Source organism: Ostrinia furnacalis, unplaced genomic scaffold (genome assembly GCF_004193835.3).
Source record: "Ostrinia furnacalis isolate ACB-3 unplaced genomic scaffold, ASM419383v2 OfSCF2039, whole genome shotgun sequence".
Lineage (NCBI taxonomy): Eukaryota > Metazoa > Arthropoda > Insecta > Lepidoptera > Crambidae > Ostrinia > Ostrinia furnacalis.
This window is the reverse complement of record NW_021132278.1, coordinates 125,711-142,363: the sequence shown is the minus strand read 5'-3', so window position 1 is coordinate 142,363 and position 16,653 is coordinate 125,711. Positions and strand designations below refer to the sequence as shown.

At 35.9% G+C, this 16,653-nt stretch overlaps 1 protein-coding gene across 7 annotated transcripts in view; it reads right to left on the bottom strand.

Annotated features, from left to right (window-relative positions):
• The window catches only part of mnb (minibrain), a 146,576-nt gene that overhangs the window by 115,012 nt on the left and 14,911 nt on the right, over positions 1 to 16,653 (bottom strand). For 4 of the 7 annotated variants that reach the window (XR_003656014.1, XM_028306611.1, XM_028306612.1 and 1 more), the window contains exons 2-3: positions 13,082 to 13,254; positions 7,325 to 7,426 (exon numbers count right to left, since the gene is read on the bottom strand). Coding sequence is in view for 6 of the 7 variants with exons in the window: in XM_028306611.1 (XP_028162412.1) it covers positions 7,325 to 7,426; positions 13,082 to 13,254 (275 nt within the window). In the remaining variant the exon portion in view is untranslated. The remainder of the gene's footprint in view (positions 1 to 7,324; positions 7,427 to 13,081; positions 13,255 to 16,653) is intronic. The other 3 variants (XM_028306614.1, XM_028306615.1, XM_028306616.1) reach the window with 1 other exon arrangement.

Sequence of the window (16,653 nt, the reverse complement as noted above, 5' to 3'; positions counted from 1 at the left end):
AGAGCATGAATGTTTTCTTGTGAAACTAACCGTTGCTATGAATGGGCGATATTGCAGTTAATTGCTAGATAACTCGAACAGCTGATGCTCCGCCATTCGTATCAACACGATACTCATGGGGCGAAAGCGTGATGCTAGATAATGCTCGAGATATTTTAACGATTGGTATCTGGAAAGTTGTGATCTTGCTAGCCTCTTATTAACAATGATAAACAATTGTTTACTTGGGTTGCAATTACATAGATTGAAGAATAAAACTCATTCAGACAATAATATTATTGAGCATCAAGATCATAAGAATCTCCTGCTTCTTCAGCAAAAGAGACACCCAATATCCTGCTGCTTTATTTTCCAATTCATCAATCATTCAGTACACATTAGAAACCTTATCATAAATCAGAACCAAATATTAAAAAACCAAATCCTTTATCAGCAGACGGCTCATTAAGATAAGGCGATTGCAACAGTTGACCGAACCGTGTATTCCGATCTCCTTGACTCGAATCGCGCTGGCATAGGCGACGTGTTACGAAACGAGTGCGCCCGCGCTGGCGCGTTAGTCATTGTCGCTGTCGAATCTAGTGCATGTGTTGCTACATACCAGTTATGCACTTTTGAATTCAATGTATGCATGTTTGTTGATCATTTTATATTACGCAATGTAACTTGTAAGTCCGTTTCGCGACCTCGTTTGATTGACATTGTTGCGAACTAGTTTTGGATCTTGCTGCACCATCAGTTTCACGGGATAGCTTAGTTATCATCTTGGTCTTGATTAGGAGTGTCCATATGCCGAAATATAACTGCACGTTGGAGAGCAGTCGCAAACAACGCGCTGGACTGACCAGGTCAAAACCACACTCAATGATCCACTCCACAAGTGCACAAGAAAGGCTGCAGTGCGGGAGGAATGGCGAGGGATTGTGAGGCTTGCCACTGGACCGGGTGTGACGACCACGAGTCCACGACCACTGTGAGCGTGGACGAGCAAGAGTGTGGCGACGAAGAAGAAGAAGATCTCCCGAAATAGCGTTGCTATAATTTGGGGATATCAACACAAAACAACGCTATGAGATGAGGAAGTTGAACTAAGCGGCGAGCTCAGTAGAAATACATGAAACCTGTCACGCGTTTGATTGCATTTGGATTATTAGGCATAAAATAGGGTGTCGTAATTCCGATTTATAAAAACTAGTTGTGCAAACGTCAATCATAGGTGATTAAATATTTGTCAACTGGCGATTTGCGTTACGCCAGGCAAATCTATTGTCACTGGAATGCCAATGACGCAACCGGGTCATTTGAAACCAATAAGTTGGTCGGCGAAACCACATTGTGGTCAGTTGACGGCTACTAATAGACAAGGGGAATCGAGAGTAATCAACACTAATAGTAATAACTATTCAGAAAAGGAATAAAATATTTCTTTCAATTCCAATGACAAATAATAATTAACCAAAATAGCCGGCAATTTATATCAATAACTGCAATTATAGATAAAGCTTGACCTTAGAAACGTCTTATGCATAATATACGATTTTATAATGAATACTGTTGGGTATTTTATGGATTTTTTTTGTTCTAAAATAATATTGCTTGTGCTTTTTTACAATATTGGACTGAAGACTAAGGAAATAAACCTTAAGGTAAAATAACGTTCGGTTGAAGGTGCAAAAAGGCAAGTTCTAAAATGGAATCAAAATATGTTACTTATGTATCGTAAGAAGTAGTTTTCCACGTGTAAATAAATCATGGTTTCTCGATGTTTGTTCGATTTAGAACTGCAACGAGTACAGTCATCGTGCCTGTAGTAGTGGCGCCAAAGGATTGCATAATGCGAATGCACTGGTAATTTACGCGGACAAAGAGAAAAACATTCAGCAGGCTTCAACGACGTAGGAATAATAAATTGAATGTTTTTTCAGAGAATAAAACCAAAATTACTTCGTTCTACAGTCAAAAAAAATTATGATTTAAAACTATGTAGGATTTGTAATAGTGGTTAAAACAAACATTCAAGAATTGTTAAAAGATGCTACATTATCATCTACGAAAGCTTTAATCTACTTAAGTTAAAGGCAAGTTTTTCGAATTTCAACCTTTAAAAAGGTTTATTATCATATGGCGGGTAAACCTACTTCAAATATATTTACGTTGTCTCACAATACATTTTGTTGTAACTTGCTTTATTGGACAATGTCTTGTAATTAATGTCCATATTGCCTATTTAATGACTGCCTTATCTCTGCCCATAAAACAACATACAATTTATTTGTTTGATCCAGGCAAGACATTCTATCACAGAAATTGCATCAAGTGCCATAATGGAATACTACTAATGCGTGAAGAAAATTACGGATATTTTTAGAAATTTCTACAAATTTTTTCGTTTATTCAAATCAAAATAAGCATGGCCACGTAATAATAATATTATGTTTTTATTATAAATCTCGGATCCAACGAACAAAGCAAACATCAGTATTCAGAATCCGCTAAAAATAGTTTATCTCGTTAAAGCTCCATGAATAAGAAATATTACTTGGAATAACCTTCCGTCTGGCAATCTTATTGTTGTAGTCGTTCTCAGAAAAAGGATACAGGGCGTGTTTGTAAAAAGTTGCAAGTTGAATTTATGTAGATACTTGCAACTATTGCAAGTCATTATTTCTCTCCCACTTCACGCGCTCACCTCACACGTCATAGCTCACTTGGCTGGCAGAAAGCCATGTAAACATACCACCAAATAGGGCAACGACCACGAACGAAACGCAAATAGCACTTAGATAATATTCTAATAATAAACAGTTTAATTTTAAACGCATGTGGAGTTGTGGAGGGGACGGAGGCTCCACGTGTCTTTCAAATTAATTACCCCACAAAGAGAAGTATTTTAGAAGCTGGAATAACATTCTATAATACTCTTTGATGTTTTCAATATGAAACACTATCAACATTACCTTCATTAGATAAATATTATGACGTAATAAAAACAAACATAAAATGCAATTGCTTTGTTGTGTCGTTTACATAAAAATAGAGTGGTCTAAAAAAAGCGTTATTAGAGGTAATGGAAGAGAATTTGTGACGCCAAAAATGAGGCGGTTAATATTTTTAGGGCGCGGGAAAAATGTATTACGTTAGTATATTTAGACGGAGTTATTATTGTTTGTGAAATATGAAATGTTTATTTACAATTTGATATTCAGGAGTAAAAAAAGAAAACGTAGAACGGTCAGATATTCAGATAACGTGAAAATGCCGGGATGACCGACCTGGAAAATCAGAAATTACTGAAATGAAACAGACAAAATAGTCTCTAGCAGTGATATTTGATATTAACTCAATTTGCATTTAGTTTAGTATTGTTTACGATATTTCTTTTAGGCTGATAAAATTTACTGCATTCCTAATTGCAGAAATGCCAAATCATTATGTAAAATGGATGAAAACTCGGAAAAAAATAACATTATTTAAAATGTATTTTTAAATAAACAACTTGAAAAAATTGAACTACCTAAGGCGGGAATCGAACCCACGACCTTTCGCTTGCCGAGCGACTGCTCTTCCAACTGAGCTACTTAGACACTGGATGAACCTGAATGGATGAAAGCGACTCTAATCGCTAAGAAATTTTAATAACGATTAAAATTTATTTTATATTAAGAATTTGTGAATTACTATTATTGCCTGACACCCCGTATATTGTGGCATAGCGGCGAAGTTGTTGACCGTAAACATACACATCTCGCGCGGTTTTCCGCGTTTTCTCGCAGCGCGTGTAGGAAAGTGTGACGCGATAGCCGAGCGGCGCACACCAGTGAAAACTGCCCACGTGACTAAGGTCGCCCGCACTTAAACTACTTTAATTGTCAACACAAACAAACGGCTATTTTTATAATATGGACAAGCAAACTATATTATTTTCGTATAATAGACCGAAAAAAATGAAAGGTCTCTATTAGAAAATCTAAAAGATACTTGCGAACCGGCAATTAACTTGACGCGTATTGAGCTCACCACAAATATTTTTCGTATTTTCGAGTTTGGATCATACCGAAAATAGTTCGTTCAGCCATATTTTTTTCAGTTTTTAGCAGCGTAATAATTGCTTAAACGTGTTTCTTAGAAAAACGATAAGTTACAACATGGGACGATAGTACTGAGTGAAGTCGTAGTAACGATTTTTCTTTTTTTTTAATATCCATAATAGAAATAACTGTGTCGTCATATTTGTAATGAAAACTACTCTACATCGTAGACTTCGACCGAAAGGTAGCATTGGAATATTGACTCGACACCAACAAATGCCGTAGCACATTTTACGTAACGCTTCCAGCAGTATCATCGTCATAGTTAGATGACGCGTCCACTATGAGTCTATGATCGTCTATGACGCACTACTGGAGTTCGCGAAAGATCTCGATTGTTCACACATACCTTTGAACAACTTTGACCCGTGCGATAGTGAATATAATGAGTTCAATTGCCTGACATTCACAACCTATATAACATCAGCTCTGTCTTTCTAAAGAAAATGAAAAAGGACAAGACTACGTTACAGTCAAACTTAGCGAGTTGCCTTATTAGCATAATTAATTAATGCCGGTTGGATGAAAACATCAATCGTGTTGACAGTGGCCTGTCCTTTTCATTACTTAGTTCGGGAAAGAGACAGTATCGCCTAATGTTTCTAAAGGTCACGGAATCAGGGCCATTCGTCTTCTAGCCAGTATTATGACATAATGATTTCCATGTAATTTCTAGTGACGTCATTTTTCTAGAACGAGCAACAGCACCTCATGAAAACCACCAAAGAATCTTATAAAGTTGTAATAGCACCTATTTTGCAGCAATAATAGTCTGATGCGCTGTCGACTGTTCAGCCAGCACATTAGACTTACCATTTTTGTTGAAAAACCGCGCTTATTGGAACGGCATAAGATACCACATTGTAAGCTTGATGTGCCGTTTGTACTTGGAAATTGTGATTACTGGCGCCGGCGTCGACACGTCAATGAAAATTGCCCCACGTGACCAAAGGTCGGACCAACAATGCTGGAAGGTTGAAACAAACGTAATGTTCTATTTCCACTTGTATTCTTTCTTTCGCGAATTTTTCCAAGGGCATTTCATGGAAATGTACGTTGTTAAGTGGTTTATTGTTTTAGTGGAGACGGCTTCATGGCGCAGTGGCGCGGTCGGCAGCCTTGAGCTTTATGTCTCGACAGGGTTCGATTACTAGTCAGGTTGATCTTTTCTAAATTGGTTTGCATATGAATTTCAAGTAAAAACCATTGTGGTCTCGCAACACAATGTTTTTCTTTCTTCAAGCTAATCTAGTTTTTTGGCGCAAACAATTCAGGGAATATGTCTAAAGCATTATTCCCGTAGTGTTTCTTAGAAAGTATATTTCATTACAGATTTAATATAAAAGATAAAAGGCAACTCCTACAGCTATAAAATACAGCTGCTGTCAATTTCAACGTAATCCTGCCACTTGTTTTCTTTAGCTGTCGTAATTTCCTTCAAGCAAATAACGAATTGCTTGTTTTTCATGTCGGCAAATGTTTTCGAATTCCTCAACGTCCAGTTACAGCAAAATTTTACGTGTTTATTTAAATTCCGAAAACATTATAAAACAGCTAATAACATTTAATACGGTCCGTTTACAAAGTGGCCGCCGACTGAGAGCGACTAGAAGCGTTATGCGATACGAGTTCGACTTTTCAGTGGAATGTACTGACAACATTGTAACATCTTATTCGGTTTTAATAGACGGTATGTTGCAATTACGCTGCTGACTGTACATAATAATGTGGGTCGAATATTAATATGAAACGAGATTAACACGGTCACACGTTTCATTGAGTAGTGCATTCGCTGGTTCATTGAGAAGTTTTTTATTTACGATGCCATAAATTTTCTCCCACGCGGCCGGCCGCCTCCTAGCAACGGGCACCCACGGTTATCGAAAAAGGTCGATGTGGGCACCATTGTACACCCACCATCATCGCTTATAATGTGCGGATATTGCAAAGTGCTGTTTTTAAACGCGACCTAATATACCGACACGCGGCGGAAAATCCACAGCATTAAAAAACGTTACGTACGACCGATTTATCCGCATGGGACATGTAAACAATAATTACAAAAGTATTGTACTTGTAGTTTAACCTTCGTATACCCGCGCCAAAAAGCATTACACATATACCCGCGCACGGTCTCTCAGACCGAAAGTTGAGCTCGTGTTTTATAGTATAATTGTGTACTGTATTGTACTATAATTTGCTTTAAATTATACGTTAAGGTTATAATTGCATAAAAAAATTAAAACAAATTTTTTATTTATAGATATTTTGATTTAATCAGCCTTTAAATCGGACTTAAAATTTAAACAAAATTTTACATCAGCCTAAATTTAATAACAAAAATAGACTTTTTTTCTTTTGAAGCCTAAAAAATTACTATAAAATATAATAAATGGAAGTATCCTTAGTAATATAAAAGAACAAAACAGTATTAATAGCTAGTGGTTTCAGCGGAATAATAACCGGAACATACCATAACTGCATGCTCGTATAGTGACAAAAATACTTTTTGCATCTGACAAATCACCCTTCTGCTCAGAATCGGTGTTGTTCTCCTGCACTTCTAAATCATCCACCACCTCATCACTGTCACTCTGGTTATCATAGTTGGAGTCCAAATCTTCACATTCTAACAGCGCCCTTATCCTTTCTTCGTTCATTATGACGACAAAAATGGCTAAAACAAATTAATAATAATAAAATACAGTAATACTTAATTGATATGAAACGCCACTAAAATATGACAATACATTTTATTGAGTAATATTTTAAAATAAAACAATAGTAACATACCTGAAGTAGAAACACGTATACCCGCGTCGGTCTCACAGACCGAATAACAGTAAAAAGTGACACACGTACACTTGGCAGCAGCGATCGAACAACACTAAACAATGGCAGGCCACAAATCATGAAGCTACTAAAAACCGCAAAGTCATAGAGTTAATACCTTTTGAAAAAACTCCGAATTATTAGTTCGTCGGTCTGAGAGACCAACGCGCGGGTATAGGAAGGTTAATCGCTGCGAGCGAAAATCGACAATGGCAGTTGCATATGAAGTAAATTAATAACCGCAGATGACACCGGTTAATTCCGGATTTATCGAACAATCGGGTGTTATTCGATATGATCGATTGTTATCCGTTGCCGGCCGAGCTGCAACACGAAGTGTGACTTACGTGGTGGTGTTTTCAATAGGTAATAAATTAAAATACATATATTGTGAATGGACTTACCTCGTTTATGTGTTTATAGGTCTTAATGAGGTCTACGCTGAGTTTTCTAAGCGGCGCCGTGGAGGGGTCCCGAAAGTGATGTGGTATTCGAGCTTGCATCGCCTGGGCAAGTGAGAAAATATCGTTAGTTTTCGAAATAAGTACTCATGTTGGAAACATATAAGCAAAGTTTTTAAGCGTGTGATAAACACTAAAATATATTTACACAATTCCTACACCCAAACATTACATAAATTATACCCAAACTGGAAATTCCAATAAAATATGGAACTTTAAAACAAGACGAGTGAATGATTCATGCGGGATCTCAAAATATAAACAATAAATCAATCTAAACTACAAACAGACTTAACGGACTAAAGCAAAACTTAAGTTCAAGATGTAGTACATCAAAGGAAAGCAAGTGTGCGGTACTTTGAGACACGAGACAGTTTGTATTAGGGATTGCAAAATTTTCGAGTCTTTTGTCGTCGCTCTTGCACAAACTTCTTAGGATAGGTGAGGGAGAAAGGTAGAGTTCAAAATACAGGCATCACCTTACGGAGTAGCCCCCTGGTAAGTTTGTAATACGTAGGGTTGACATCTATTACGTACATTATGAAAATATACGTCAAAATTTTGAAGCGGAAAACAAATCGCCAAATTATCTTTCTCTTAGCAATGATTTTTTGCCATAAAAATACAATATTGTTTATTCTGTAGTTCACAGGATTAAAATATACCTCATAAAAGATACAACCCTACTCGCCTGAGGCAATCAACGGTGTTAAGGCGATTAGTGTCCTCAATCCGCGTGAAATGGTCATTTTGTAAAGCCTACTCCTCTTTTACTGCTAGACAGAAATAGTTGAAAAAAATATATGTTATACAACAGTTCAAGGACTACATTTGACACGTTTGAATTTTTCCTACGTCTCTTTGTTGTGGATTAAAAAAATAAATACGGGACATCGATTTTTTACTTCAATTCCCTACTCCTCCCAAACGGCTATGTTAATTTTAAAGATTTTTGCACAAATAGATTAAGAATTCTTTAATCTTTAAATGACACGTTGCGTTTTTCAATCGAACATTACTTTCATTCATAAATTTTACATTTGATAAATTCCGAACGTTTTGCTGTTGAGGGGGCCTTCGCGGGGTGCGGGCGGCAGTCGGCCGCTGGCCTTCAGACGGAGAGGTTGTGTTACTCGCTGCAAACTGACATTAGCGATCAAAATGAATTTTTTCTTTGGCTGAGTTGCACCACCTGACGTGACCTAACTTTGACCGTAGCTTTGGCGATAACCGGTTTTTTTTGTATGGAGTTTGACAGATATTTGACTTTTGTCAAATTTAAAATAAGATGGTGCAACCCAGCCTTTGTTTGACAATATATTTTATGTCAGAGTTGTTCATAGAGTACGTTCAGTCAGACGATACGATTGAATTAAGGCATGCTTGGACGCTATTATCTACCTAAATAGAATCTATTAGTGTAAAAAAATCGACTCCAAAACAAACTGCACTAGATAAGTAAAAGTAGAAAATATATTCCGTTATTTATTTACTAGGTCAAATTTATACCATGATTTATATTTCGGTGGCAGCACTGGCAGCCTACGGTTTGGTAATATGTTTTGGAGTTGGTTTTAATTTTTAGTGAACATTAATTTATTTCATGCTTTTGTTGTTGTTGACCCTGTTGTTGCTACTGAAAGTCGACATTGAGACCATATTTTTTATGTTAAGTGCTGTTATCTATACATATGAAAAAAAGGGTCTTGACAGACAGACGGACGAATAACAGAGTAATCCTTTAAGGGTTAAATAATTAGTTGTTTCCTTTTGAGGTTCGGAACCCAAAAAATATATGCGCGTTGACTTAGGAACCTGATCTGTTTTTTCGTTGGTTACTATGAACCTTATTTTTATAGTTATTTTATGATTTTTGAATGCATCGAAACTTTTAAATGGAGAATAAAATTGGCCTATTGACAGTCTCCGTATGGGAAATATTTTGTCAAAATGACAATTTTATTCTTGAGATAAAAGCTCAGATAAAAGATTATAAGTATGCAATAATACGTAATTCAAAGTCTTTATTTCGCGCATATACCGACATAAATAACGACATCTGATTGAGTTTATGAAAATGCCTCGAAAAAATGGTTCGATGAAATATGCGGCCATGAGAGCTTTGAAAATGAATGCAGTGATGTAAGTATCTATCTAACATTCCTTCACTAATTTGGAACGTGTCTTTTTCTATTATATACCTAGATTCTGTCCTTACGCAATTTATCTGACTAAAAGCTTGTTACGAGATTTAGGTAAGTTCTTGTAGATGTACCTATTATTTACCTATCCGTGTTTTTTTTAGATTTACTTTAAAATTAAGTTACGTTATGAATGTATTTTTGTTTACACAAGTAAATCTCGCGACGAGCTTTTAGTCATATAAATTGAGTAATGATAGAATCTTTATTTTTTATTCTATTCTTTTTAGAGCATACAAAACCTTGTTTTTTAAAGAATGTTTTTCTTTTAATTTTAATTTAAGCATTTTAGTATTTATGATGCGGAATTTACTACGGCGTAGTAGCATCGTTTTTCTCTAATGTAGCTCGTAATAATTCGAAGAATTCTTATGGCCACATTCCAGCTCCATCATCAGACCCTGTTTACATATAGAATTGAAGTAGGTACTCGTGATTTGTAAAGTAGTTTATCGTAACTTTACATAATTAGTACCCTAATGTAAATAAATAAATACAAATCAAACGAGTCTCAACTCGATGGAGTCGTTTTATTCCGGAGTTCCTATGGGGTCACTGACTTTCCAGCTCTATCATCAGATCAGCTCCATGTCATCATAATATTGCATTGTCATCCGAATTGCATGTGTATCCGAAATTTTAACTCAATCGGTTGTCGTCAGGAAATGGGTCTAACTAATTCATAGTTTACACAAATTCAAATTCAAATTTCAAATTCAAATTTCTTTATTAATAACCAGGTGTTTTTACATTTCTATATTGCGATCGAGGAATTCTTTTAAGTAAATAAATACTTGTGGTAGAATATCCCCGCTCTCCATATTAATTTAACATTAATTGACAATATAAATAATAATTATGACTTAAGATATACATATATTATTTTTCAGCCTATTTTTATTAAATTAAATAAAATAATGTAAAAAATAATTAATTAAATCAATTTAAATATAAAAAAATAAAAAGTAATTTGTTTCAGGTATTGTTACACAATATAAATTAATGTTCAAAATTCCAGGGTGCAAGAGTGAGTTTGTAAGAGCAAACGTGTGGTGTGTGTGTGTGTGTGTGTGTGTGTGTGTGTGTGTGTGTGTGTGTGTGTGTGTGTGTGTGAGAGTGTGTTTGTGTGTGAGTGTGTGCGTGTGTGTTCGAGGGTGGGTGATTTAGTTAATTTACTTCTTCTAGAAATGCCTCAGTTTCCACATAGCTACAGGATTTAAGGAATAAAGTGATGGTCTCTTTGCACGTGCATATATTCTTTGGGTAGATATTCAAAATTTTATTTATTTTATTGTATAATATGGCAGACCGTGACATATATTGCCTTTTTGCGTAAGCCGTTCTTACAGCAGGAGCAATAGCTACGCTATAATTACGTCTTCGGGCGACTTTATGGGCATCGTAAGGCAAGGATTTATGAAGTTTCAGGATAGTGTTTAAAAAGTAGATTTGTCTTACCGAGAGAACATCACTAAGTTTGTAAAGATCTTGCGTAGAGTATCTGTACGGTTTGAAATGATTTGTAATTTTTGTTAAATATAAATACCTTACTATACGGTGCGCTAGTTTAGAACATTTCGGGCCATCACTTGCGCCTGTGTTGAATGACATCGACATCAAGGTTCATCAATTCAAGTTTAAAATAATAGGCAGTAACGTATGAAGAAAGAGCTTCTATTCTGTACCTACATATGCCCGTGTAATTTTGATCGGTGTCAAATCGGAGTTTTCGTGCGGGGTGCGCGGGTGTTGTGCGAAGCGTGAAGGTCAAACGCTCAAGGTCATTGAGGACTCTAATCGCCTTAACCGTATGTCTGCACTAAGTACTACTGGCTGACACAATCGCACCCGCACCTACAGCATTACTAAAGTCTAACAATGTTTCTATTGATACAAATGAGAGATAAACAGTTTATTTTTCGTGAGAAATTTGAGTGTTGCCACGATCAAAATTGAATATGCCTTGAAAAAACTTTTTTTCTTTACTTGGAACTGACTATGGGTTTGATCTCAATCTCACCTCATGGTAAATAAGTACTGAAAAATTGAGGATTTTGATGTCATAAGAAATGTCTAGCTACAAACAAAAACATATTGTTTTACAATTTACGAGTAAAAGACGTGTAAAATATAATTACGTACAAGTTGTGAGAAACTTATTAAACATAAATATTTTAATTTGTTTTGTATCAAAAGACACGTAAACGGTCAAAGCCACAAGCAAAGTGATCAATAAATAGGTTCTAACCCCGTTCCAAAGGTAAACAAGTCCCATGTCACAGAAAAGGGCCGTCGGTACATTTAGATCTCACTGAAAGAGAAGTTAGTTCCAGTGAGTGTTTAATTAGTGACAGTTTACGGACTAATTTATTTACTTGCCGTAATGTCTAGACGCGGGTAGTTAATGGCCCTTTTAATAAAACAATAGGTGTGGCGCACACGTTACTAGTCGAGGCAACTCTTAACGTAAGGATTGAAAACTTTCAGGTTTGTTACATATTATTTTCATTAAAATTTTGGGACTCTAAACGTTACGTTAGTAAAGTTACTAAAGCTTTCATGCTGGATTTTATACTGAACTTCGGTGAGCAGGGGTGACAGAACAAATTCTAAAGTAATTGAAGACCTTTTTAATTTCTTAATTTTAAACAAAGTAAAGGACGTGTAAACTATTCCCTCGAGTTATAAATGAAGCAAGACACACGTCCGCACCGGGTTTGATTCACTTTTGAAGTGTTCCCATCAAAGTTTCCTAATTCAGTAAGCTAGCACATTGTAACTGTCTGTCCGACTGTAATGAATGCTGACTTCGAGTATGCACTACATTGTAACCGGTCGTAAAGTTGCCAACGCCGGAAAATGGCTGTAACCCTGTATTGCCACTTCGTAAAAAATTACAAACATCTTTTTTCATGTCACAAAAGTATCTTACAATATAATTTAGATTTTTGGGTAAATAGGACAGAGCTGAAGAAGAACATTATCCACCAGTTAGTTTTTTTTATTTAGAAGGAAGGCTTCTCGATGGTGGAATTGTAATAATATGTACACGGATTCCTAGTATTCGGAGTTAGTGAAATGGGCAACTGTGATTCGCCTATTGAAGCTATTTTGATATCTAATAATAGTACTGAATCGGTATAAGGAACGACTCCACCGATAAGTTAACCGAATGAAATAAATTTTTGCGAGATAAAATATTTTAACAAATATAACAGTGATGTTGTATTTGTAAGGATATCTTGTCAAGGGCCAAGACTCTTTCTTTGATATACAATAATAATATTTTAGCTACATTATCTTCACAGATCTGTTAACCAAAAAGCTTTACTTTCTACAGTTATAGTTTGATAAGTCCATGTTTTTAGTAGTCTTCAAATCAAACCTACGAAATTGATATCTGACGAATCACAGCCGCACACGCCTAATGCACCACCTACGTCCGAGTTAGAGTTAGTGACGTCACCGCGCCCGGTAAACTGCCTCGTGCATCATTTACCTTAGGGGTACAGTAGCGGCAGAAAGCCCGCTGGGTGCGCTCGTTGGAGCTCACCTGAATGTCTGAGGGGGCGCTCATCGAGGCCAGTTGGTCTTCGGCGACCAGTCTCCCGTAGAGGGGAACGTGCCGCCTTTCGCCACCGGCCTCCGGCATGCCGCCTCCGACCACACCCACTGGAACAATACAAGCATAGATTAATGTCGTTGTCGTTACATAATATAACACATCTATACCATAGTCTATACTTAATATTATAATGCTGAAGACTTTGTTTGACTGAACGCGCTAATCTTAGGTCACTACTGGTCCGATTTGAAAAAATATGGTGTTGAATAGGCTGTTTATCGAGGAAGGCTTTAGGCTATTAACACCACCATACAGCCAATAGGAGCGGAGCAGTAAGGAAAAATGTTGCAAAAACGGGAAATATTGTTCAAACTATTTTCACGCGAACGAAGTCGCGGACACAGCTAGTCTTTGGATAAAATAGGCATACAGTCGACATAACATACATCACCAGACTGCATTTCTGTTGCAAATTCGCCCCTAATACAACAATATAAGATACCACAGTGTTTAGCTAGATATCCTGTCGTGTGTACTTAAAAGATGTAATTGATATTGAACAAAAGCAAAATAGGCAACATCTTGCTTTTGTTCCATATCAATCAGATCTTGGGTGAAAGATATATTTATTCTAGTTTAACTGCCGACCAGTCGGCTGTCTTCAACTTGATTTACAATGCCGCGGCTAAATGTATCCGAATAAATCCCTAAATGGTGTCATGCTGTGTGTTACTTTAATTATCCAATAAATCAAGTCATTTTATTGGTAAGAATTTTACGATTATTTTAGTAATACAAGTTGCTTTTGATGATTTAAATTCTAAATCAAAATATTTAGATTAGATTGAATTTACAAAGAGTAGAGCTCTTTTATTAAATGAGATAGCGCTCTTTTATTATATAAGATGAGCCTTTCTACGTAGGTACTTTTTTTAACCTAAAGCGAATGTTAAGAATAATGCTGTGAAATAAAAGCTCTTAACTACTGAACCTGGCAAAATTGTTGCTCGATTTCATCTAGAAATCTTTTAATGAATTTCCAGGTATCGTCCCACACTATAACTTCCGCGTATCATAGTAACATTATTCACTCTTTCTCTGAAATAAAATAACTAAGTATTAGGATTCACGTGACGATAACATGCTTAATAAATATAAATGTGAATTACATTGAGTACAGTTCACAGATAAGATTGTGAACCAGTTTTTTAATGTCAACTTTATCTGGCGCCAAATTATAAACAATGCGGAGTTAGGTAGGTAATTTAATGTAATAATAATGAATGATTTAAATACTACACTTTGTATCAATCAACGTTTACATAACAATGCGATTGTCTTGTGTTTAAGAGATAAATGATTGAGTTCACCCAAAGTTAGTCCGTGTTAACAAACTGGCAACTAATCATTGCGGTCGTTAGGAGATTGTCCGTCGAGCGGGCATTTCAACCCACTTGATGTCATAATAGCCCAAATTGCCATGTGAACAAACTTTTTCACCTGTTCACCCACACATTGGTTATTGGTTCCATTTATGTTGCATATTAAACGCATGAGTCATTGGACGATTTTTATGACTAATATCTACGTCACGCCAATTCCGTGATGATTTCAGACAGCGATAATTATAGCAGATTTCCTTTTAAAATGTAGGAGTATGTTATGTTTGTTTTCCTATTCATTTTTAAAGTTTCACTACAAGCAGCGATTTCGCCATTTCGTGTTGCTATTACTTTATCTAAAACAAACTTTCCCAACGCTGCCTGTAGTCTCAGCTTGTTTGAAAGGAATATAGGAACGACTTGGTAAGTACCGGTAGGTCGACAAGTTTTCGCATAGCAACGTTACTTGGGATGGATATAGGACAAGAAGGACAGACCTTAAACAATTTAAAACGTAAAATAAGAAACCGAATCGCTTGTGAAAAATAAATTACACAACACATTAGTCCCAATAAAGCTGGTTAATAGAATCATAACGGTTAATAATTAACAATTTAATCAAAAACCTGAATTATCGTGACACAAATACCACCGATTCTGCGTAAAATTGATTTAATGTAACTCTCAATTTTAAAGTAAAACTCATCTGATGAAATGTTAAAGAAGCTGTACTGAATATCATTAAACCGTCGCTCAAACACGTAAATTGGGCACTCATTTTGCTTCAACACACATGGTAAATTCTGACGTTAACTTCGTCACGCAATAAAAATGTATTTCAGTGAGTGTAATTTTAAGTGCCCCGAGGAAATAAAACGTTTTCCATGAGGATGCTTTAAAATATCCTCGACAACATTATGGGTACGCATTTTTTACAACTTGATCGGATAGTCGTTAATTTTTAAGCGCAAATGTTGATAAATTAATTGACATTCGTTCATTCTTGTTAAAATATTTACAAAGACAAATGAAAGTAAAAAAATAAAAACAAGAATAGACAAGAAGAACAGCTTCTGCTCTGATCGTCGATGTAGTTTCGTATTGTCAGTAAAAGAATTCCATTAAATTGTAATTACTAGAACGATTTCACGGTTGACATACATCCCGTAATTTTCTGTGAGTAAATAAGTAATGTGAAACATAACATTCGGTGTGTGTACAATTATACATTTCTGTAGCAAAATAAGGTCTATTACAATTACTTAAAATTCAGAAGTGTGTATTGATAAGCCGCAAACCGTACATACCAGAGTTAGGTACCCGTAACATGTTGAATTACTGACGAAATAGTTCTACGTGGGTAATTTAACCAGAGTGGGTACAACAACTGCCTCTAAGACTTTTGTGTGTAGCCATGTAGTTGTTTGCCACCACATTTTGAACCATCTTATCAAACAACGGGTTAACCAATCAATGAACGTTTACTACTTGAAATTCAAAGGTCGCAGACAGTAAATTTCGTCATGTTCGTCTGGAAAAGGTGAAACATTTTACGGGGCTGTCTCAATTACTGAATTTGTTAAATTTAGAATCAGACGCTCGTAATTGGGCTCTATTGTGTCATCATATGACATAATTATAATACATATGACATAATTATAATACATTGATAAAGGAGAGTACTTCGACTTCAGTCTTCAATTACGTAAGGTTCTACGTAAGAAAATAATATTTTTTCTGGGGTTGATAGCAAAATATCCAGTGTTACATTTATTTATGTATTCGTGCTTCGATCGATAGTAATTTTTTAAAACACCAGAAACATTGATGCATTTTTTTGTGAAAACTAATTTGAACAAATCACACAATTCTTGCAGCAAATAAACTTTGTTTGAAGAATTGTATTTTGCCCATAATCCAAGGTGTGAATGTGAACTTTCCCGAGGTCGCAGACAAGTTAATTCAGTCTTATTTATGTACCGTCTGGCACAACGTGACATTTCATAATAAAATAGCGGCTCACTTGCCTCACTTATTTGTATCATGCCGACTTTTGTGTAGCGAAGTTTGTTGAACGTCTCGAGAGTTCAAAATTAGTGCTGATTAATAAGTTTTGATAATTAG